At 38.9% G+C, this 25,237-nt stretch overlaps 1 protein-coding gene across 1 annotated transcript in view; it reads left to right on the top strand.

The window, feature by feature from the left end:
- Window positions 1-25,237, top strand: part of EDIL3 (EGF like repeats and discoidin domains 3) — a 323,251-nt gene that overhangs the window by 283,542 nt on the left and 14,472 nt on the right. Inside the window, exon 10 of the mRNA XM_048502911.1 lies at window positions 9,310-9,465. Within this exon, the coding sequence (XP_048358868.1) occupies window positions 9,310-9,465 (156 nt within the window). The remainder of the gene's footprint in view (window positions 1-9,309; window positions 9,466-25,237) is intronic.

The raw sequence follows: 25,237 nt of genomic DNA, 5'->3' as shown, positions 1-25,237 counted from the left end.
ATTATTTTAATTTAATTGAAGGTATTTTCAAACTTTTACAACAGTTTATCAAATTTAAGTGGTTCTTCAAGGAACCGTGGCTAATTTAGGATTAACTTTTTTTCCAGCTGAGAAGCAAATGACTACGGGCATTTTCCCACTTACCTTAAGCCGTGCGCTACTCTCCTCAAGTAGCGCGGGGTCTCCCAGCACTCCCCACTACAGGGGCAGCGACAACGCAGCCGCCCCGATGCTGCTGCTGTTGCACCCCCTCAGCGTGCGTCATTCCTGGCGCCTTTTGAAACGGCGCCTTTTGAAGCCCGGGTGCGCATCAGAAATGGCGCATGCTGGGAGTTGCGCGCAGCAACCTTTGGACCAAGGTAAGTGGGGAAAAGCCCTATATAAAAAAGTCTGGAGTAAATTGGAATAAGAGCCAATGTGACCATGATTAATCTGTCAGATTCTTTCTTAATAATCTGAAAACTTTATTCATAAGAGAAATATACCACTCAGCATTTTCAGCTAAAAGACATAAGTTCTCCCTCAGCTGTAACAGGTAACCTGTAGGGTTTTTAATGTGCCAAGATTTATCACTTATATACATATATAAATGAAAAATATATTTAGGAACAGTGGGAACAATCCTAAACTGGGCTACACAGATATCCCATGTTAGTCAGTGGGGCTTACTTCCAGGAATGTGTTTTTTTGGATGGTAGCCAATGTGGGTTATCAGTCTTTATTGTCACCTTGATTAACTTCAATATGGGGGAAATCTTATTACTAATATTCAGAATGATCCTCTGAAGATGCCAGCCACAGATGCAGGCGAAACGTCAGGAGAGAATGCTGCTAGAACACGGCCATACAGCCCGGAAACCACACAGCACCCAAATATTCAGAATGTTTAAAAGATAATTTTATAATCAAGCTTTTTCATCATAGATCCATTATAGTGACCTTGGGGGAAAAAAACCACATCCACTGACTTGATGAAATTGTCTAATATGTAAGCTAAAGATCACCATTATTACCCTGAAAAAATCTAAATATGGAAGTGTTAGCATATTATAACCAATTGTTCTCCAAGTCACCAACATCCTTGTGTTTTTATTGATGTGACCTTCGATCCAGTTCTGCTTCCTGAGTAAAAAGGACAGTAATGTCTTCTACTCAGGAGGGGGGAGGATCTACTTAAAGTCTTTCCACAAGGCCCCAGAACCTTCAAGAGCAGCTTTCAGAACCTGTAGGAGGGATCCAGTAAGAAGGAAGCAGAGAAGTAGCATTCCCAGAGCAAAATGTAATGCACTGTTCTTATGGTACAAGTCATTGATGTGGAAAAGAAGCAGCTACATTCCAGAGATAACTATCAGCTCATCAAAGATGTATTGTTTGCTCTTGACTAAAACAAAAAATCCAAATTATCATAAAGTAACCTGATGTACAGTTCCAAAACAAACATAGCAAATTATAATCATAAAATTAAAAATAATTATGAAGGAAATTCAGTACAGGATCTGATTTTATTTACCGAGGAATCAAGCATGCAGAAGTAAGGCAGAGATTATTTAGTCAGTTTAGCTGCTTAATAAAAATGCTAATTTACTGATGAGAGACATATGGATAAAGGAATATAAAGTGGCACCCACATTTTATTAGAACCATACTGAATGCCCAAAAAGATATTTTTTCTGATTTCTCATTATAACTGGTAATTTAGAAATCTGTTCTATAACATTCCACATTTATGTGGACACAAGGCACCAAAATTCCCTCTGTCAGTCTGCTTCAGGATATTATATCTTTCACTGAAGTGAATTGTAACCTTTTCAACCTCCTAGTGCTGTTTAGCTGCATCTACATATGGTCAGTGCCTTTTCACTGACCTTTTCCTCAAGACCTTTTCCTCATGCACAGCATTCCACAGTTTTTCCCAGTGGTCAAACCCTGTGTCTGTGAAATCATTCACCTGATTTCACCCTATCATTTTGGGTTTTCTTCTCCTCGTCTTTTTAGTTGTATTTATTCCACGTGCTACTGCTGAAAATTCATTGGTCCTTATGGTGGTGGGATGCCATCTGCTATAAAGAAGACCAAATCTCCCGGTTTTTTGTCTTTTGCACAAGTTCTCTATCATCAGTGTGCAGTTCATTTAAACAGCAATTTTTGGAAAATGCCTCAGCCTCTATTTCTACCATTCTAGTCTGTTGCAGCATACCCAAAAAGGGTCTTGTTGCTAAATATTAACAGATTTAATAATACACACATGAACAGGCTTAAAGAAGAAATTTGTAAGCAGTGGCATCAAAGGAAGTAGATATAAAAGGTGTATATAGCACTATTTCTCACTAGATCCAGGGAATCTGGAGTTCTGTGATGGTAGTCCAGGAGGGTCCAAGGCCGAATCCCCACCGGGAAATTCAATCTAGATCAAACCAAGTTTGAAAATAAACTGCATCTTTTCATCAAGGTTTCAACCTCCCCTCCGCAGCATGTTTCCAGTGAAGACATCTAGGCCTATCTCGGATTCAAGAAATGTAACTATCCCCACTACCACACAATGGGCTTGGCTGGATTGGCTGTCATGCCGTGTTGGGGCAGTACCTTTTTTCCTCTCACAAAAACATGCTCACGTTATTACGTCAGCACGTCTCGCCTGCTCAAGTTTCTGGTTGGTTATCGTTCTCTCATGCTCTCGCGAGAACAGCACCGCACGCATTGATTGATTGCATCACACTCCACAGTGGGAAATTTGAGCCAGAATTAGGCCCCCAATCCTTTCCTCCAAACTGGATCGAATACGTGGTTTTTTTGAAAAAGTAGTACTTTCAAGCAGGTTCGGCAAAGATGCGGGCAAAGCAGGTTCGGCAAAAACGCAGGATAATAGATTCCACAGTCTATTGCAGATTTGAGATTTTTCAGTCTTTATTAGATTTCCAACTGAATCCAGAGCTGGCTTGTGGGCAGGGATAGTGCCTCTCAAGAGCCACCTGGCCCCCTCCAGAGGGCTTTCCCACAGCATGGGAAGCCCTCAAAAGTTGAAGAAGAAAAAAAGCTGAGAATTCCTCATAGTAGGGAATAGAGATACACCATGAAAATTGCGGCATATCACAACCAGATTCTCCCCTTCTCTGGATTAGACTGTATATCTTCTAGGATTAATTTGTTATGGTAATTTTCAAAAATCTATGTCATTGGAGAATGAATATTATGCATGTAAAGCAGGCAAAGCATTTTTCTTTCACAGAACAGCATCTTAATGAATTCCTTCTTTATAATAAGACGGTAGACAAACCATGGCAAAATTGTGGGGACACAACCAAAACCTGATACGTTGCCTTTCAGTCCAGAAAAGGCAAACATGTAATAATTTTAAAGGAAAATTTGATTGCTTTAATTAATCAGCTAGTGAGCAAACACAAATGTTTTCTAAATACAGAAATCAAACAACAATTACAAGTTTATAGAAAACAGATATGTTATTTACTAAGGAAGCCAGTAAAGCCATATGTTTTTCTAAACAATTAAATTATGGAAAAAAAGCAATATGGGGAATATACTTTTGGCTTGTTATCTAGTAAAAAAGGAAAAATCCTGTTCTATCCCTCCATTTTTTTTCTCACCAATTAATTTTGAAGACTAGCAAATAATAATAGAGAAAGATCTAATGTTTTTCACTGAGTGTTAACCTTTCTATGATAACCTTTCTATGATAAAAATCATGGTAGTGCTTACTTGTAAAATTAATAAAAATCTTTTTGATTAAGTTTCTTATAGGCCTATAATGTTTTTGACTATAGGTTACAAAAAGGTTTACAGTTATTTTGGTTAAAAGTCTGTAAATAGTTATGGCGAAAAATGTACATTGTGATCAAACAGGTCTGATAGGAAGAACTTCAAAAGATAGTGATACCTTAGCTATTATACTGAACAAAGTATATTTCTTAAAGTATAGCTTTATCCAGCTATTTCTGAACAAAGAATAAATATCCTTAATGTTTACTGATGCAGAAAAAGCATTTTATGTATGAATGTTTGTTTCAAACATAGCAAAATTTTAACATATATGATCTAATGTTTTTTGAAATTATTAAATCTATAATTAGCCATGAACTATGGTTCAAGAAATGGTATCATTTTATTCCCTTTCCCACATTTACTGAAGAGTGGCTCTGTACTGGCTTTTGCTATTTGGATGGAATGACTAACTGTAAAGATTTGCTCATGGAAAAAATATTAAAGGAAATTTTGAAGTCAGGGCAATTAGTTTAGAACATGTGAACCTGTGAGAAACTCAATGGAGAAATTCCTTCAATGGCCCTTGCTTCCTCAGTTGGCTTCTCACACCCTCCCAGACAACTTTCTATGCCCTTTCCTCCTGCTGCTACCTCCTCCTTCCATTTTTTCTCTTCCACACCCTACTTCTCCCTCCTTGCTCCTAGCATTGGTCCCCAGCTCCCTCTTATCCTCCCACTTCCCTCTCTTTCCCTGTCAGCCCTCCCTGCTATCACCCCATCACTTTTCTCAGTCTGCCCACCAGTCCCTCTCCATACTGTTTTGCTTGCATGGCCATCTGTCCCCTTCATTACTGCTCTCATTGATTTCTCTCTTGTCATCATCCCATTCTCCCCACTCAATTGCAAGTTGACCGATTACAAGATAGCCCACCCAGCTGCCACTACCTGCTTCCCAAAGTGCCTACCCTTCCCTTACTGCCCCAAGTGGTGGAGAGGGGCAGGAGCAGCAACTGCTCTTTCCACCCCCTCCTGAACTTCCCTTCCGTCTGCCACAATCAGTGTACCTATCTGCTCCCTCCCCTGCTCATAAGGCAGCAGCTCCCATACAGGAGTGTTGCATGTGCATGTTCAAATAAACACTTCTCTATTTGGAGGGATAACCCCCCCCCCTTTCAGGTTTCAAATTTTTGTGAATAATCTGGAGCTCTTGTCTGACTATGTGGCCTTGATCTGTAGATTTAAGAATCTGTAGTTGGGGTCATGTTGACTATTAGATAAATGTATTATTTTGTTGCAGGCTGTACTTTGAAAAATGGAATGTTACCAAACATATAAAACAAAACTGATTCATTAGGCTTCAATTAAGATATTATACCCAACCTTTCTCTTTTATAAGGAGTCTCAAAGTGGCGTACGGACTCCTACTCTTCCTCTCCCCACAACAGATACCTTGTGAGGTAGGTAAGGCTGAAAGAGTTCTGAAGATCTGTGAGTAGCCAAAGGTCACCCAGAAGGCTTTATGTATAGGAGTGAGGAAACAAATATGGTTCTTCAGATTCGAGTCTTAACTACTATACCATGCTGGCTTTTTTTAAAAGGTTTTTTTTTTCAAAAAAGAATTGCTAATATTCAGTGCTTCTCTGCTCTGGTTTGTTACCTAAGGAAATGGCTATCAATTGTATAATGATAGTCACTCAACCCTATAGGCACAGATTAAGAATTATTTATGAATTTGGTCTTTCTTACATACTTCATACTTGGAAAATGATTTGTGCTCTAAAATGTACCAGTTACATTTAATATTTGAATATTAAATACTTCACAAAAATAATTCTCAAAAATCATTTTGACAAATAAGAAATAATGTTGCTACTTTGCAAAAACATAGGCAGGAAGGAGGATTGTTCTGTCCTGACTTCATCACATATTATGAATCTGTAAAGCTGAAATATTTGCATAAATAGGTTCCTTCTGATAAGAACAAGCCATGTATTGACTTGAACAAGATAATGTCAAGAATCCCTTTGCTTATCTACCTTGGTTTTGTCATGGATGTAAAAGATCCTCAAAGATTGTTCTCTGCACTCCAGTCCTTTCAATGAAAACATATAAGAAAAAATATATTAGGCCATCTTTTAGAAGGACACAAGAAGGATCAAGAAGAATACTGTATGTGGTTTCCATGTGAATAACCACAAAGTTGCCTCCTTGGTTAAGATGCATAATGTAACAGCATCCACCCAAACATTTAAATCCCGATGGGGGAAAAACGAGGGGAAATTGCCATTTCTGGATGTTATGGTCATCCACAAAACAAACCAACAATTAGTTGTTGGATGTCATGGTCATCCACAAAACACAGTCTATAGAAAACCTACCCATATAGACAATAGCTACACATAAACTTCAATCTTCACCCACAATAAAAAGGAGCACAATCAAAACCATGCAAAACAGATCTGTGAACCTCACCTTCTCACTGATAAACTGAATAATCTAGACTGGGCTCTGCAAGCAAATGGTTACTCTGAAACAGAAATCAAAAGAGCTAAAAAAACAAGAAAAAACTGCAGGACTGAGGAAAAACAGCCTCTCAGAGAAAAGGTATTTCTACCATATATCAAAGAAATCACTGATCAAATGGGAAAATATATGGAAAAACATAACCTTTGAACAGTTTTCATATCCCCCAGAAAAATTCCCCCCTTGCCTCTTCATGAGTCTAGCTCATACTCTGCAGCTGCGGACAACTATACGTAGGGACTACAGAATGCAGCATTTGAACAAAAATTAAATAATATGAAAGGCACTGCTGACTAATCCTACCTGAGAAATCATCAGTAGCTGAATATGCTCTAAATCAAGCCAGACATAGGATCTTATTTGAAGAAACCAGAAATTCTTGACAACTCTGACGGCTTCTATGTCAGAAGCCACTGAAATCCACAAACACGGGACAGTTGAACAAAAAGGAAGAAAGTCTGAAAATCAACCAAACCTTGCTACTAGTACTAAAAACACCAAAATAAAAACCCCAGACATTCAAATAAAAACTGCAAATGACCTCCACCTGGACAGATGCAAATGCACCTCACCTCTCCCCACCTGTAAGGTGAACAAGATATATACCCCATCACACAATCACTCCATAACTGTGCCATGGAGAGAAACACATCTCAACACAACATGCCTTTGAAGATGCCAGCTGTAGATGCAAGCAAAATGTTAGGAGCAAAAATTACCAGACCATGGCCACATAGCCCAGAAAACCCATATTTTGTGATGACATGGTAAAAAGGTGAAAATTTTATATGCACACATTTCTTTTCCCATATGAACACATTCAATTCAATGAAGGGCTCAGTTCATCAATCTACCCATGATACAATGATTACATGTAATTTCTGTTGCCAGCTGTGGCAAACAAGTCTCCATGAGAAGATAAAAACATTTGCTTTAAGAACATATGTAGCCTACAACAGGGAATCATTTGTATGTGGTTTTGCTTTACTGGAAACTGGTTGCTAATTCCCAGCATTGGATCCTTACAATAAAATGAGAACACAAGAATCTTAGTTCCAGACATGTTGTCAGAATGAATTACATAAGCACTGCAAACCAGAAAGGTTTGGCCAAAATGCTGATATAACAACATGAAAATTAGTCTGGATGTAATTGCTGGAATTTCTGGAGGTTTTCATTACTTTTGTTCAGTTTGAGGGTTTTCTTTTAAAAAAAATGGTGAGCACTGGACCATCCAAGCTGCAAGGGGGGGGGGCTTGGGGGATGTCATAACTAATAATTAAAACATGTGAGCAGCTGTAAGGACATATGTAAAAAATCTCATTTCCTCACATCCCCATCTTCACAGTATTTCATATTTCTCTCCTTTTGGCAGCCCCATATCTGTTCCCTTTCCTTACTTCCTCTTCTCCTCATCACCTAACCAACCACCCTACTTTTATTTGAACCCATCTCACGTTTTCCCTCTTTCCCTCTCCCTAGTAGCCTCTTCCTGGGAAAAGTCTGCTCAGGTTGCATGGTAGCAGCCAGTACAGGACTGAACCTAACTGTGGGAGTCTGTATCCTGTGCTAGGATGCTAGAAGTTGTATGGTAGCTGTCAATGGCAGGCCACACCCAGTGGTGCAATGGCCACTTCTAGCATCGAGATATGTCCCACAGTGCAGTGGGTGTTGTTTCTAAGCCTGCTTCTTTTTCTCCTTCCCATTTGCCAGCCAACCTACTTTTGTCTGTCCCTTCAGCTTTCCCTCCTTTTGTACCCATGACAGTCTCTCCCTTGGCTTCATGGCAGCCGGGGCCAAGCCAGGCTGTGATGAACAGCCCTAGTTGCACAGTGGTTGTCAACACTGGGAGAATACCAAGTTCTGTGAGTTGGGAGTTTCTGGTAGTCACCTCTGAGCCTGTCCTCAGTGATTTCTCTCTCACCAGGGAATTCCACAATGGAGGATGGGCTGGACCTTTTCCAGGGGAACTTAGACCTCCTCCTCCTCCAATTTTGTTTTAAAGAAATGAAGGTATGGAAGGCTTGGCAATATTGTTATGGTTGTCTAGCAACCCCCAGCAGCCATTAGAGTTCAGTGGACCTTCACAAAGCTACAGGCATTTTTTTTGTATTTTGGGATGATTTAATGCTTTGGGAGTTTTTTTGTATTTTATTTTATTTTTAGATTTACAATTTTTAGCATACCATGGACTTTTTGAGGGGTTTTATAAATTCCCCTGTTTTCATTTTGCAGCTCTGTCAATCAGAAAAAATAAACTGATAAGCAGGGGCCTTTCAAGGACATGCAGGGACATCTCATTTTTTCATTCCCCACTGTTTTCTCGTTCCCTCCTCTTTCCCACATAACTTCTCCCCATTTTTTGCTTCCTGCACTTCTTCCCACCCACCAGCCAACCTACTGTTCATTTGTCCTCCATCGTCTGATGGGGGTTATTTGTTATTATTTATTTCATTTGTACCCCACTTATATCCTCAGTAGGGACCCAAAGCAACTTAAATCCATCCTTCAGACCCAGGTGAGTCATGAGAGCCCTGTGATATCAATTCACTGGTAGTTGGTTGTGAGCCCAGCCATGATAAGTCCTCCCACAAAGCAATCCTGGGAAAGGCCCTGCTCCTGCCTTTTCCTATTACTGACAGAAACCAAAGCTCAAAGGCTGGCAATAATGTTGTGGTTTACTAGCAACCCCCACAATGGCAAATGAGAAGACATGTATTAGATTTACAAGCACTTCTATAATTTTGGGTGGTTTAAATCCCTGATTAATTAAAAAAAACATTTTTCTGCAAACCTAGAGTCTTTTTTTTCAGGTTTGTAAAAATGTCGGTCTAGTCTGTTCATGGCTCCACTCTCTGGTAGTAAATATCCACATATTTGACCATGTTGAGAATTAGATATATTGATGCTGCAAAACTAATTTGATTGATGACAAACTGTATGAATCCAAACTATGAAGGTACTAATGATTTTCTCTTAACATTTTCAGTTTTGCCTTTTCTTTGACTTGTTCAAGAAGGCAATTTGAGAGCATTTTAACTGTACACTGTTGTTTATTTGTATTTTATAGATTGACCTCCTTGTTCCTACAAAAGTCACTGGCATTATTACTCAAGGAGCAAAAGATTTTGGTCACGTACAGTTTGTGGGCTCCTATAAACTTGCCTATAGCAATGATGGTGAGCACTGGACCATATATCAGGATGAAAAGCAAAAAAAGGATAAGGTAAGGTAATGAGGCAATTGATATTTAAAATGCATTTTTATAGGAGGCTACATGTGTGGTAATATCAGAATCGGTAGCCTGCAGGTTAATGTATGCCGTCTGCTTTATAAGATGCTCGTGCCTAAGGTTCTGCGGCTAAAAGTCAAGGTGAATGGAAAGGAAAAACATATAATAATACACTGTAGTACGAGGCACGTAAATGTATAGTGTAAAATTTAAAGCCATTAAACATAGGATATATTTTACTTACATATCATCAAATACATTTAATAGAAAAATGCTATTTTCATTTTTAATGTTCAATTTTATACATGGCAAAATAGCAGATAAAAATAAATCAGAGCAATATATAAAACTCCACATAAAAAGAGAACCGTTAAAATACTATACAAAAATCTACCAAGTTAACAATTTCTCACATTAGCATCTAGACTGGACAAACCAACACAAAATGTATCTGTCCTCTTAGATGGTGGCTAAAATAATGGTGAGCCTCATTGACTGTGCCAAACTCCCCTCCAGGTATTAATGATCAGAAGGGCTGAGTTGGGAATATTTTAGAGAAAAAATGTTAAATATCAACTGTACCCTCAAAAGGAACTAGAACTATGCATCATTTCACTCTTTCACACAGACACAATGGACACAATTTTGCTGGCATTCACTAATTCACCCTGCCATGGCCCCATTGTCAGGGACTTTTTAGAGCAAGTCAGTGCGTTCACATTTTTTTAAAAGATCTGTTTGCTATTGCTAGGATCAGTGACATTCCCATAGGTCAATACTATTTGGCTTTGTGATGACAGTAGCAACAGCAAATAAAGCTAACGTAAAACTAGCTATATGATACATTCAGTAGCTTCTCCATTGGAGGAAAGATCCTTTCAAAATGGATTTCAAAGTGGTAAAAGGTCTGGAATCCATAGCTTATGAAAAGAGACTTAGGGAGCTGAGTATGTTTAGTCTGGAAAGGAGCAGGTTAAGGGGAGACATGAGAGTCATGCTTAAATATTTGAAGGGATGTCATGTTGAAGAGGGAGCACACTTGTTTTCTGTTTCTCCAGAGACTAGGACAAGGAGTAATGGATTCAAGGTACAGGAAAAAGGATTCCACCTAAACATTGGAAAGAACTTACTGACAGTAAGGGCTGTTCAGCAGTGGAATACATTGTCTCAGATTGTGGTGGAGTCTCATTCTTTGGAGGTTTTTAAACAGAGGGTAGATGACCACCTATCAGGAGTGTTTTGTATTCCTCCATTGCAGGGGGGTTGGACGTTGACCTTTGTGGTCTTTTACAACTCTATGGCCCCTTCCACACACGCAAAATAATGCGTTTTCAAACCACTTTCACAACTGTTTGCAAGTGGATTTTGCTGTTCCGCACAGCTTCAAAGAGCACTGAAAGCAGTTTGAAAGTGCATTATTCTGCATGAGCGGAATGAGCCCAAGATTCTTTAGGATGCAGAAAGGAACTTGTCTCAGTAAAGTAGTAATATACATGACACTCAAGGACGTAGGTAAGGGAGGTTTCGGGTTCAACCCCCCCATTACACGTTTGAAGCTCCGCCCCCGTTTGTGGGTTTTTTAATATTTAGTGTTTTTCAGTTTTTGGTCTGTAGGGGGCGCAGCCTCTAGGCTAGCAGCACCAAAATGTCAGAAAAAAATTTGGGCGGAGATTCTCCTGATGATGCCACCCAGGTTTGATGAGGTTTGGTTCAGGGGGTCCAAAGTTATGGACTCCCAAAGGGGAGCCCCCATCCCCCATTGTTTCCAATGGGAGCTAATAGAAGATGGAGGCTACAACTTTGAGAGTCCATAACTTTGGACCTCCAGAACCAAACCTGGGTGGTATCATCAGGAGAGGCTCCTAAAGATAATCTGAAAGTTTGGTGCTGCTAGCTTAACAATTGCACCCCTGACAGCAGACACCCCTCAAATGTCCCCAGATTCTCCTTTTAAATCCACACCCTTCGGCATGGATTTAAAGGGAGAATCTGAGGTCCCCAGTTTAAACATTGAAAGTGATACTGCTTCAGGGTGAGGGAGAATCCACCTCAAAACAGCATCACTTTCAATATTGTTTTAACTGGGGACCCCAGATTCTCCCTTTAAGGTGGATTTAAAAGGAGAATCTGGGTTCCCTAGTTTAAACACCATTGAAAGTGATGCTGTTTGGGGGTGAATTCCAGCATCACAGTGGCTGCCCATGGGGGGGACACAAAACTAAGATTTTGCACTGGGCTCCATTTTCCCTTGCTACATCTTTGCCCAGAGGGGAGGGCAGAAGGAGCTGCCAGCTGGGAGCCCAGCCAGTGGGGGGCGGAGTCTGCCATCCCTGGCCTTGGACAGCTGCTTTTATAAGCACTGAGGCTGGGGGCAGGGATTGGAAAGATGTTGCCCCACCCCCAAACCCACCACATAAAAATCTATAGCTACATCACTGATGACACTGTTTCTATGAATAAGAGACTGGGGTGTGGTTTTTTTTTTCCAAACATAAGTTCTGGGAATAGGTTTGCCAGCTGATTAAACTCTTGGTTGAATTTCTTCCATTCCTGTCACACATATGTAAGCCTGGTGTGGTCAGAACTTTGATCTAAAGGGCAGAGGTGGGGAAGTCTTGACTCTTAGCTCTCAGTCCATGAATGGTTGCCTTTGACTTGATCTTTGGATGGGGTTTTTTCTGTTTGTTTATTTAAATAGTATTTTTGTATCTTGCAAGTTGCTTTGGGTCCCTACTGAGAAGAAAAATGGTGATGTATGGATTATCACTAGTCTCTCTTGTATTGATATCAATGTGTGCATGGGAAATTGCTGCAGTTCCCCCACCCACAAGTCTGCAAGTCAGGTGGTCAACTAAGATGGTGAGTTCTCGCTAGGTAGGAGGCAAAGCCTCTATTCCCATTCCCTAATAAAATCTTTGCTTCTTTCTCATGCTGTTTGGGCTCCCTGTCACTGAGGATTCAGAATATAGCTTGAGGTAGCTTCTGTCCCTCCCCCAGTCCATTTTGCCTTGTAGTATGTTCAAGCACATTACATTGTCCCTGCCTAGGACACTGTAGGCACAGCCCCATAGAACTAAATGGTTTTTGCTTTCAGGAGTAATAAAATCTGGAAAAACAGATGGAAACCTATGCATAGAAATGTCTTTCATGATAATACTGTTTGGCAAAGAGATAGAATAACTGTTCTGGATGGATGACATCCTTGTCAGGTACATACTGGCTCTGTCAGGTGCTCTCCTTTTTGTCCCTCTTGAAACCCACTGCTGGGTATAATGAATTTAGACAATGAGGCTCAAGTATAACTGTCATTATTAGTTTTCATTTGTTCCCAAAAGTCAGAAATAATACTGTTTGGCTACTGCGTGTTTGCTGTATTTAGAAAACAATGTTGTTTGTTTTGCATTTTAATTAATAAATACCCATCTGCATGTTCCCCAGAGTGGAAATATATTCAGGTGAGAAGGAAGTCTTCGAGTTGTATCAGTTACTTTACTGTTATCATACTGCAGTATCTAATGGGCATTGTCAAGTGGAAGATAATAACTTCATGGCAAACCTTCTCATTACATCTAAAGTTATCACCACTGAAACACTGAGATGATCAACACTGTCAAGATTTTCAGAATGATTGTATAAACTCTAAGGTGTAGTTGGATATGAAAGAACTGACTGTGGGCAGACTTATACTTCTGTTTGCATAATTGGGTTTCCTTTCCCAATCAACATGAGTCAATAATAAATCTCAATGACTCTGCAGTACCTCTAATTTTTCTACTATGTCTAATAAAGATTCATGGAAAAAATAGTAAGGGTGGATTTGTGAGCCTGCCTCAAAATTGTTCAGCCTTCCAGTTAGTCCTGCAACCTGATGTTAAACTATTTTTTTTCCAAAAGGGAGGCTTCATTGTGCTATTGTTTAATTTATATTTATTACTAGGTTTAATTGTGCCAACCAGAGGTAAAACAGAGATTACTTAAATCTCACTCATTTCAGATGTGAAAGTAACATAATTAGGTTTACTGTTGTTGCCAGTTATAGTAATTATTAAAGGTAGTTACTAAATTAAAGGTAATTATTAAAGTAGTTACTAAAGACTGAAATTTGGATTCAGACACCTGATCTAGCCATTGAAAGCTTTGCTACAATAACTGCATTAGTTTTTAAGGTGCCAAAATTCTTATTTTTATTTTTGCTGCTTAAATAGTAATTGGACTAACGATATGAGATATATACCCAAAGAGGAAGCACTCCTCCTTTTCTGTCCTCAAATGATGGATACCACCTCATTCTTAGACAGCAATACCAACACAGCCAGGTAGCCATTCTTCCCAAACAGCTCTCAGCAGGAGTCAATTGTGTAGCAAAGCTAACTGACCTTCAAATACTTCTTAACCTGCAGTGATTGTCTGTAGTGCTCAAGTACAATCTCTGCCTTCCTTTCAATGCTGTAAAAAGGAATATTGCTTGTAGCTAGTATGTCTGCATGTGATCTGCAAATACAACCCCAGACCTGACATGCAGGCTGGTTTCTTACTCCTTGCATAGTCCAAATAATGAATTTAACATGTATCCTGTGCTTTCTCTAAGGAGTTCATAGCAGTGTTTATTCTACCCCCAAACTTCAGTGGAGTAGGTTAGACTCACCCAAGGCTTCCTCAGTGACAAATTGAACATGACAGTCCCCCTCCTACTATTGAGTGTAAGTGGTAGCATCATACTTGCATCTTATGGTTTACTTTTTGGAATATGTTATAAAAGTGAAAGCCAATTCACATGGCCTAAGGCCATAATATTTTAGCCCAGGAATGCTCAGAGAGTTTTACTCATGCAGTGAATCATTCATTTAATAACTTTGCTGTGTGTCTGAACCCCTAGCCCATGCTCTACGTATTATCAAAACTGTAGGCATATATTAGCTGGCATGGGTATGCATTCATTTACTTGCCAAATTTGGTAGATGAAGGGAATGCTGTGGATGTACTATACCTTGATTTTAGTAAAGTTTTTGACAAGCTTTACTAAAGCCATAATATTCTTGCAAGTAAGCTAGTGAAATGTGGACTAGACTATGCTACTATTAGATGGATTTCTAATTGGTTGACTGACGGGACTCAAACGGTGCTCATCAATGGCTCATCTTCATCGTGAGGAGAAGTGGCTAGTGGGGTGCCACATGGTTCTGTCCTGGGCCCAATGCTATTCAATATTTTTATTGATGACATGGATGATGGAATAGAGAGCATGCTAATCAAATTTGCAGATGACACCAAGATAGCAGGGGTAGCTAATACCCCAGAGGACAGAGTCAGAATTCAAAATGACTTGGACAGTTTCGAGAGCTGGGCCGAAACAAACAAAATGAATTTCAACAGAGATAAATGGAAGATACCACACTTATGCAGAAAAAAAATGAAATGCACAGATATAGGACACTTGGCTTGACAACACTAAATGTGAAAGGGATCTAGGAGTCTTAGTAGATCACAGACTGAACATGAGTGAGCAGTGTGATGCGGTGGCCAAGAAAGCCAATGAAATTCTGGACTGTATCAATAGGAGTATAATATCTTGATTGAGGAATGTAATTGTACCTCCCTATTCTGCATTGGTTAGACCAAACTTGGAATATTGTGTATAGTTCTGGGCACCGCAATTCAAGAAGAATATTGACAAGTTGGAACGGGTCCAGAGGAGGGCAACAAAAATGGTAAAAGGTCTGGAGTCCATGCCCTATAAAGAGAGGCTTAGGGAGCTGGATATGTTTAGTTTGGTGAAGAGAAGATTAAGATGTGACATGACAGCCATGTTTAAATATTGGAAGGGATGTCATGTTGATGAAGGAGCAAGCTTGTTTTCTGCTGCTCCAGAGACTAGGACCAGGAGTAATGGGTTCAAGGTGAAGGAAAAGAGATTCCACCTAAACATCAGGAAAAACTTCCTGACAATAAGGGTTGTTTGATAGTGGAATGCACTACCTCAGAGTGTGGTGGAGTTTCCTTCTTTGAAGGTTTTTAAACAGAAGCTGGATGGCCATCTGTCAGGAGTGCTTTAATTATGTGTCCCTGCATTGCAGGTGGTTGGATTTGATGGCCCTTGGGGTCTCTTCCAACTCTATGATTCTAAACTAGTAGTCTATTTTAAACATAAGTTTGTTCAACAGTATCATTTATTAATTTTAGCTTACAGTGTTTTCTTAGGCACTGATGTTAATTTTCCTTTCTTTCTGAACTGAATTGTTGATTATGTTATTGTGGTATTTGAACTGATTGGGGTATTTCGGGGTGGGACATATGTGACAAATGCCTATATTTGGGAAGTGGTTTCAAGTGAAAGACAGTGCGCAAATGGTTAATCCCTGCCCGGTCCTGATTTGCCTGCAGGTTGAAAAAGAGGGGGAATTGCCTGCAGGTTGAAAAAGAGACAGCAAGGGTGCTGAAGGGTTTTTGTTGTTGTTTGGTGTTCTCTAGGGAGAGTCCCAGGAAGGGAGACTCTGAGAAAGGAGTCTGAGTCTGAAAAACTGAAAGGGCTAAGAAATAAAATTAGTGTGACCCTAGAAAAGTGTCATTGGGGTTTGTTTACTCTCCCTAAAGGGAAGATTTCCCAGATATGGCTGCAGGGAAGTGCCTGAGGGAGACTGGTCAGTTTTAAAGTGGAAGACCAGCTTCCAGAGGGGATAGTTGTGACTCTTCTTGGTGTAAGCCAGTGGACACAGAGATTCTAGACAGGGACCCAACCAACTCACCTTTGGGCTTTGGACCATATGGCAGCCTAAATACTAGAATGATCATATATACTTCTGTTTTTTGTTATATGTTTGTTCCTCAGCCTTACCAAGGAAAGTTCAGCTTTAACATCCATTTAATAAAATCTTTTGTTGTTATGCTTTAAAGCGATATGGGCTCTGGTACTGATTATTCTAGAGAGGTACTCAGAGGAAAAGGTGGGAATAATTTCTGAGGAGATAGTTCCTCCGTTTTGGGACTTGTGAAAATAGGAGAATCCTTTTCTTTCTTCCCCCCCCCAACCCCCCAGCTTGTGGGGACTTCACCTCAGCAAACCTTGGGGAACAATGAAAATCATGGCTTCAGAACACAGTGTTCAGCAGTATAATAGATTCATCTTCATTGTCGTGCTGAACACAAACACTTTCAACAGGGGAACCAGTGCAGTCGAGCTGATGCTTTTTCAGTAATTAGCAGAAGTTCTAAAGTCCAAAAACAAAACATAGTGAAGTCCTGAAGGCACTTTCCAGGGAATAAACCGTATCAAGTACACTTGAGTAGGATTCTTAAACTTGTTTGGGACTGCTGTCTTAGCTGAACTACATACACAATATGAAGCTGTGAGGAGATTTGATTCAACGGTTAATTACCAATCTGTGAATGCATAATATTAGTTTGTGCTTAATGAAGACATGCATAAAATTAATCTTTAAGAGGATGCCTTATCACTTTAGCTTTGTGAATATAAAAAAGTGACAGTTGAAGTATATTTAAAAGAGAAAGTTGGTGAATTGATAATGGACAACCATGTCTAAGCTGAATACAAGAATGTATCATTTCACACATCTGCTACCCAGCTTCTACTCAGCTACCCCAGTCACACCAATTACCCAGCTCCCACTCCCTTGACAAAGTAGATTTTGTAATTGCTGACTACTAGATAATACATTTGGCATAACAGCATAAAAGCCTTTCAAGGGGGCTGCACTAAAGAAGTGGAGCAGGCTGGTACTGCTCCTGTGACAATAGGGGTTTTGCTGATGGAACAGGGGATCAATTTCTCCAAGTCTCCCCTCCCCCACTTGTATGATATTTGTCCACATAAGTCCTGCTATCTCCAGCACCAAGCATTTTAAAATCCCAGGGAACTGCTGGAGGAAGGAAGATAATGAGAAACAACCATGTCTTTCTCACATGCATGCTCCAGAGTATCCAAATCACTAAGGTGGCTTCCTCACAGCATATGTATAACAGGTTGCAGCTATCATAAAGGAATCAATTTTATTTTTTCCTATTTGCATGTGTGTGCTTCAGCCATTCAGGCAGTGATTGGAGCCCAGGGAAACAATCCAGGTTGCTTTCACATTTTCATACAGAGACTCTTTTTAAAAATCCTGCAATACATGCATAGCTGCGCAGGCATAGAGAAATGAATTCAGCAACAGCCAGGCAATAATAAACGTGTTGCGGTAGATCTATATGGTGGTCATACTTGCTGCCACAGGAAAAAAACATGCTTGAGGAACTTTGTACACTGTCAAGTGCTCAGATAATCTGCCCACAATATGCTGGGTGATCAGAATGGCAGGCAAGTGCATTGTCCCTGACAGTAGATGGCACGGAATCTAAAATTAACGGGTGGAAGGGAGGGAAATAAAGCATCTCCTGCCTGATGTGTTTGTGCAGGAGCGCCTTCAGCTCGGAATTGTGCAAAAGGATCACTGGTTTAGTGATTTTTGAAAATTCCAGGTTGAGAGGAATAAAACAGGCCAAACATGTTTTGGGAACGGGATCTGTGTGAAGTTCACCCCCCAAGAAACAGTTCATATAACATCCTAGACGCATTATATTTGGCCCATGCAGAAGCTACCCAAATCTTCCTTACAGTTTTGTTGCCCACACACCCTGTCATGAGAGGGTTTTTGGTGGTCATCACAATCTCTTGGGTCAGTCTTGAATAACTTAGTATCACTTGTTTATGAGCAGGCATGTTTTGAGTTATTCTGGGCCCCAGGATGTTAAGGGTTTTAAAGGCTAAAATCAGGAATTTAGACTGTAAATTAACTGACAATTTGTAGTTAGGTTATTAAAATGGGTAATTCAATGAAAAATAATCTCTAGGCAAAGTCTGTAAACTGTATCTCTGATTCTAGTGGAAATTTCAGTTCATCATATGAAGGATTCTGTTCAATTAAAAAACAAAACCTGTAGATTGCCAACATTTCAAAGGAAAAAAGTCTAACTTCACTGTAATTAACATTGCTTGAGATGCTGAGCCAAATTTTCAGTTTTGTTTGCATGACTTACAGTGAAATCCTGTGCAGAGTTACTCTAGTCTGAACCCACTAAAATCAGTGGGCTTAGCCTAAAGTAACTCTATGCAGGATTGTTTTGTAAATGTACATATTCAATGATAGAGAACTTTCCATCAAACATGTAAGCAAATGATAATAATTTTAAAAATTCTATGTCTTTTATCTGTAGTGACTGGGGAACAATCAGGAACAGACCAAAAAAATAGGAATGGTTTTCAGCAATAATGAAAGCAAAAGTGAAATTCAAAAGAAGTTTTGGTTCAGCTTTTGTCACACACTTTTTAAATGGAGAAGTTATGGAAAAAGTAGCTCCTACTGTTTCTATCTGGCTTTTGCCACTTTAACCAGCAGTTTTCTGAGTTTAAATTGACACCAAACTCCTCTAAGGGACCCTACAAAAGATTTTTTAAAAGAACTCCTGCTTTTTGTGTTCATTTTAATTGGCTGGAAAGGGAGCCATATCTGAACACTGTCTCTGAACATGGAGTTGGAAAGATCTGAAACTGAGGCACATGTGAAAATATATTTCAGAAAAAAATCTCTCTACTAAATAGTGATCTTTTTTCCCTCAGCTAGAGGTCAGTAGATCACTGTATATTCAGAGTTTGAGTAATTTATACCAGATTTATTGGGTAAAAATCAACTGTCTCCGTCTGATTTATAAAAAATACTCAGGATCAGATGAAAGGAACTGCCATGTCATATTACAAATATATGTCATGATCTATAGATCTTTTGCCACATGTGATATCAATATTACATGCATCGATGTGCAACATGTGCAGAACAGATGTGTTACCACTCTTGAGTTCAGGAAACAAGAGCATAGCCAGTGCTTTTATCTATATGGAAACCTACTTGTGGATTGGCAGATTTGTTTCCCTGCGTACAAGTTGTTGTGCATGGCTAAAATGGAACAGTAGTATGGAAATTTATTCTCTTGAGCTAACTATCAACATTTTAATGCAAAGACATATCTTGATCCAGGGTTGCCTTCATAGTACCCCTTGCCTTGTGGAAGAGCTGTAAAGCAAGAATACCCTATAGGAACCATGTTTTCACAACTGTGTCAGTATAATTTCTACATTTCTACAGTGTATAGACGCATACACTTTGACAGAATACAAGGCATTTTTGCACTCAAATGTACAGGTCCAGGCTGGTAAATTCACTGGATTGGAAATCATCTATGAACCATACAGTAGCTTTTTTACACATTTTGAAAAAATGGTGGAGCATAATTTAACTTTTTGAAAAAGTGCTTTCAGAAGAGAACTTAGAAATATTTTTTCTGCAAAGATTATATCACCTAGATAAATTACTGTGTAGAAAAACAGGTTAATTGCCTCACTGGCTGAGCATAATCTCTATTGTTCCTCGAAAATGAGAGAAGCAAGACTAGGGGCAAGTTGCCAGTTATTTAATTTTGTAGACGATCAGAAAACCTGATCTGAATAAACTCATATTGGGAAAAGAAATTAATTTATCTTGAGTATATTCACCATGCTATATTTGCAAGATTTTTTTCATTTATCCACCTAAATATTTTTTCCCACCTTTCCTTTTGGCTCAAATTTGTTGTCTGGAGAGAAAAAAACATGCTTAGCACCACTGGAAATGTTGTTGAAAACTGTAGAAAAGACAGCTTAATTACTTCCCATGGCTATTGTTCAAAAACTACCTCAGGCTTGGAAATCCAGTGTAGTTGAAAAAGAGATGATAACATTCTATATATTGTAGTTGAATGTATTTTTATGTTTATAATAAAGAGATGAAGGGGGAAAGGAGCCTTGTGGCACCTTACAGATTAATAGATTTATTGAGGCCTAGTATGTTTGTTTGTCTTGAATATGACACAAGATTCCTCCATATTCCCCCCCAGCCACATATTTTGAAGGATTTTCTTGCATTTTGAATAGATTAGGGTATTTTAAACTATTAATTTTTCATAGTTATGACAATTTGCAAAGAATGCTAGGAAAATCTCCACAATTTGGTTGAGTGGGCAATAATGTGACAAATGAGGTTTAGTACTGGTAAGTATAAAGTGGTACGCCCTGGAACAAAATGTCCCAACTTAAAGTATAAGCTAATGGGGTCTGAACTTGCTGAGATTCAGGGCTGTTATACACAGAAATTTCCACTTGTTATGCCACAATATAAAGCTAGTTTTTTTGTGTGTGTTCCACAACATTCTTTCATCTTGCAGGAATAGGTTTAGGATTTCTGTGTTTTCCCCTGTGTTTTCCCTGAGCACTTATATGGCTTTTTTTTTTAAAATTTAACCATTATCAAGTCAGCACCAATCTCATGCAAAATCCTGCTTCTGAATTTTTTCCTCAGAGAAAATCAACATACCCTTTGAATTGCAGAAAAGCTACCGCTCCCCCCCACACTCCCACCCTCTTCCTCATACCTCCTCATCTCCTTCCGTCCACTCCCCCTTCCCTCAGCCTTTTTTTGGCGGGGGGGGGGGTGGGTTATTGGTTGCACTAGTAATACTGGGTTGCAGCAATAGGGGGAAAGGGCTGCCTTCCTTTATCTCTCCTGGGCTCTGTCACCATGCTAATGCATCTTTGCTCTTGCCCCAGAGAGAGGAGGCAAGAGAATGTTGGCCAGTGGAGTTGCCAGTTCAGGGCACTTCTGGGGTGTGAGGGAGCCTATGCTGCTCTCGCTCTCTCTCTCTCTCTCTCTCTCTCTCTCTCTCTCTCTCTCTCACACACACACACACACACACACACACACACACACACACACACACATATTATAGGGCACTCCTTTCCTTGTCTTGCCAGAACAACTAAAATATACAAATGATGGGAAAACACAGCATAATTTCGACAAAATAGGAAGTCCCATGTAATAAAGAAAACTGATAGCTGGCTTGTGAAAGTGCTGCAGAAAAGAGAGGTGCTTTTTTTTTTTGCTGAGTTTTGCCATAAAAGTTCTTAAAAACATTTTTAGTGCAGTCATAATTCTTTATTCTGTTCAAGGTGTTCAGCAATTTTATCCAAAATGATTCAAAATAATTCACACTGTTCAAGTGTTCGGCAGTTTTACTCAAAGTGCTTCAAAACAATTCACAGACAGGCTGCCAGTTCTATCCTGTTTCAGTAGCTTCCATCAATGTATTTAGTATTCTACAATACAAATAAGGTCATCAGTACTGTTTATAATTACACAAAAAACTTGAGCATACCAAACCATCACCATGGTCTTAGATCACTGAGAATTTTACATGGTCCAGGTTTAGTATGGGAAAGGAGCATGTGGAGCAAAATGTTTGTTATAATAATGAGGACAGGGGTTGTATTTTGGGTAGTTGCTCTCCCTGCATAATATTAATAGTATTTCTAGCAATAATTGAATAGTCAATAGAATGTAGAGAAAAGAAATGTGAAATTGTACATAGCTTGTGTACAATACAAAGAATGCATTATAAGTAGCCAAGTGTCATCATTGATTATAAAAACTCATAAATCAATAGGTAACTTATTGTGGAAAGTGATCACTTTGTTAGACACAGGGCAGAGCCCTGTGTTCAGAGCTAAAACTCTGTCCGGTTACTCACAAATAACCATCCATAAGCTTCTTCAGTGTTCAGAGTTTATTGTTTCAATTCTGCGCAGAAGAGGGAACTCTCCTCTGTTAGCAACAGGGAGGAGGTTCAAAGGGGCTGTTGCTTGTGTAACATAATTTATACCTTCTTACAAACATCCCTCCTTGTCTTCTGACTATTGGTTTGAGTCAAGAAGACGTACAGACCCTGTCATTTCATCCCACCTTCACCACACCTTTTCATCCCATATTTGGTGCAACTTATTAAAAACATCTGCACGCAAAGGTTTATAACAACTAAGCCTATTTTACTGTTATCTGTATTTGTAAGCTTCTACACCTCCTTTTTATCTCCTTGGTGGGCCCTGTTCTCTTTCAACTCAAGGCCAGTGTCAGTTGAGTTTTGTTTTTCTTAACAAAAATAAGTTTCTGAAGTGCTCAGTGCCCAGTGAATTACACTCATATAACTTATATGATTAAATACAGTGGCTTAAAACATTACAAACTATTTGTCTCGCTATCAATCCATCTTTTCCTTTTTCATACTGTTTTAAGCCACTAAAACTTGCATTTACATAATTGTATTATGTTTTTTCATGCTAACTTGGTGCTCTTTTAAAATAAGTGCTTTTTTCTGTAACTAAAGCTATTAACCCTTGTGACGTGTAGCATGTGCACAACTGCCTAAAAGGTAATAAACATTGCATACAACATATATATATAATAACCCATTACTATCACTTTATTAAAATAAACATAAGGACATTTTTCAACCAATAAATAAGAAATTCAATTAGTAAGCCACCCAACCCATCTCTCAAGTAAAAGGCTCTCTAGAGCATACTCAACATTTTAGAACATTTCCATACTAATAAATATTAACCTTACTACTTTATAAAACTTATTATTATACATTCTGGCTCCTTACACTAAAAGGTAACCCCCACACCACTAATATAATGTATGTACTATATGACACCAAATTTTATATCAAAAATTGATTACAATATTGCTGCCCATTTACTCGTAATTAGAGTACTGTAGGCTCCTAGTCTTGATACTCCTACCAATTGCATCTAGGAATCTATTAGTCTGTAGAAGCTAGAAGCTTCTTTTCTCTCCTTCCATAATAATGATAACACCAGTGCACTTCTCCCCACTATCTAAAAACTCCTATCTCTCCATTTCTACACAAAAGTCCTTTTCATTTTTTCAAATCAAGTCCATAAGGAAGTCAAAGGGGTTTTAAAATTAAAAAGCAAAGTTCTATAATTTCTTCTTCTAGTATCTTACAGGATTGTTTTCAGGTAGTTTTCAACTGTCAATGTCCTGAAGTTAAATATTAAAATTTGGTTCAGTTTTGTTGTCTGGCTTTCTTCTCAAAGTCAGTTTAAACAGCTAGTAGCTAGAGGCATAACAGCAGTTCAGGGCTCAAAAGGCAATGAGGCTTTTTCCAGATAGACACGCCCATCCACGCTTGTCCTTACTGATACCTATGTCACATACAGCACTTCTAATAAGTCTCCCACTTTGGTTCCATTTAGTGCTTTAACAGGACTCAGTCTCCAGGCAAGAACATGATCCGACTCCAGGATCTGGTGTGTGATAAAGCCGCTTCGTCAGAAACAAACAGAAACAAAGGCCAGACCAGTGGCAGCACATTTCCTAATAACAATCATTACTCAAAATTACCCCTCATGGTAAAATGACATCCCATACAAAAAATTTGCACATTACTTAAAAAGCAAAAGTATAATCCCATGGTTATGTTTAAACTCTTAAACTAAAAAAAGGATTTTCATTTAAGACAGACTTTTCTTAACTTGGCCACAGAATTTGCTTGACTATATTTATCTATGTTTCAATTTCTACTTTTCCCAACTTTTCTTTTAAGCATGGTATTTCATAATTACATATCCCTTTGGCCTTCCTCTATATTACTTTCAAAAAAACTATATATATTTCTCTAATACATTTCACAAAAAACACAAACCCTTTTTTTTCCCTTACAAATTTTATAATTTTTTATACAATTATTCTCATTATAAAACTTTATAAAAAAACATTTGGTAGTTGTTTTCCAACACACTATCACTCCTGTGGCTTATCCCATGAAAGCACCAAACAGGCTACTGCTCACTAACCCACCCTTTATCATCTCTATAAACCACACCCCTGATTCTAGAACAACTTTTTTCTTCTCCCTTCTATCTTAAAACCCTTTTTTTTCCAAAAAAGTATAACACCCCAGAAGCATCCTATATTTTAAATAATTGCAATGCCTGATTCAATGTATAAAGCTCGCAAATTTGGGCTGACCAGGTATTAGGCAGTCTCTGCCTCCAAAATTTTACTGGCCTCATCCACCTTGGGTTGCAAACCCAATTTGCATTTTCTTCTCCCTTATTACTCCTAAAACCCATTTGCCTGAAGTCACCTCCTTTAGGCACAAGTGCCCCAACATTTTTTCTTCCTTTCCACTTCACAGCCAAAATGAGTCACTTGTTTAATGCCCTTTGACATGTAGCACTAACACGGCCTATGAAGTTCTAGAGCTTCTAGAACTTTTTTCCCACTAACTGTTCACAGATGCTGCAATTTTGCCCTTTAGTTCAAAAAAGACCCCTTTCTCTTGGCCTCTTAAAGGTTTGAATAACCCATGAATATTTTGGTCTGTATAAATATTTACATTCTTCATTTCTTCACAACAATAAGTCTAGGTTTAACACTAAATCTGTTTGTTCCAGTAACACAGCTTCATATTTAAGCAAATGAGCATGTCATAAATTCTCCTGGCAGTTTGCCATCCCAAATCATATGGATGAACGTAAACAGTAGCCATAGTCTCGATGCTCTCCATAAATCTGTCCAAACCTCTTTTAAAACTATCCAGGCTAGTGGCCATCCCCACCTCCTCCCAGCAGCATATTTTAAACACTAATCACACGAAGAAATGCTTCTTTTATTAACTCTAATCTCTCCCATTGTATCCCCAACATTTTCAATGTGGCGCCCCTTAATACTTCATAAGAAAGAGAGAGAAATTCTTCTGTCAACATTTTTTTTAATGCGATACTTTTGGCAACCAATCACATCTCTCAACGCTCTTCTAAACTAAACCCAACACTGCAGCCTTTCTATATGAAAGGGCTGGGGGCTCACTATCTTTA

The sequence above is a fragment of the Sphaerodactylus townsendi genome, linkage group LG07 (genome assembly GCF_021028975.2).
Source record: "Sphaerodactylus townsendi isolate TG3544 linkage group LG07, MPM_Stown_v2.3, whole genome shotgun sequence".
Classification (NCBI taxonomy): domain Eukaryota; kingdom Metazoa; phylum Chordata; class Lepidosauria; order Squamata; family Sphaerodactylidae; genus Sphaerodactylus; species Sphaerodactylus townsendi.
This window is presented reverse-complemented; position numbering and strand designations above follow the sequence as displayed.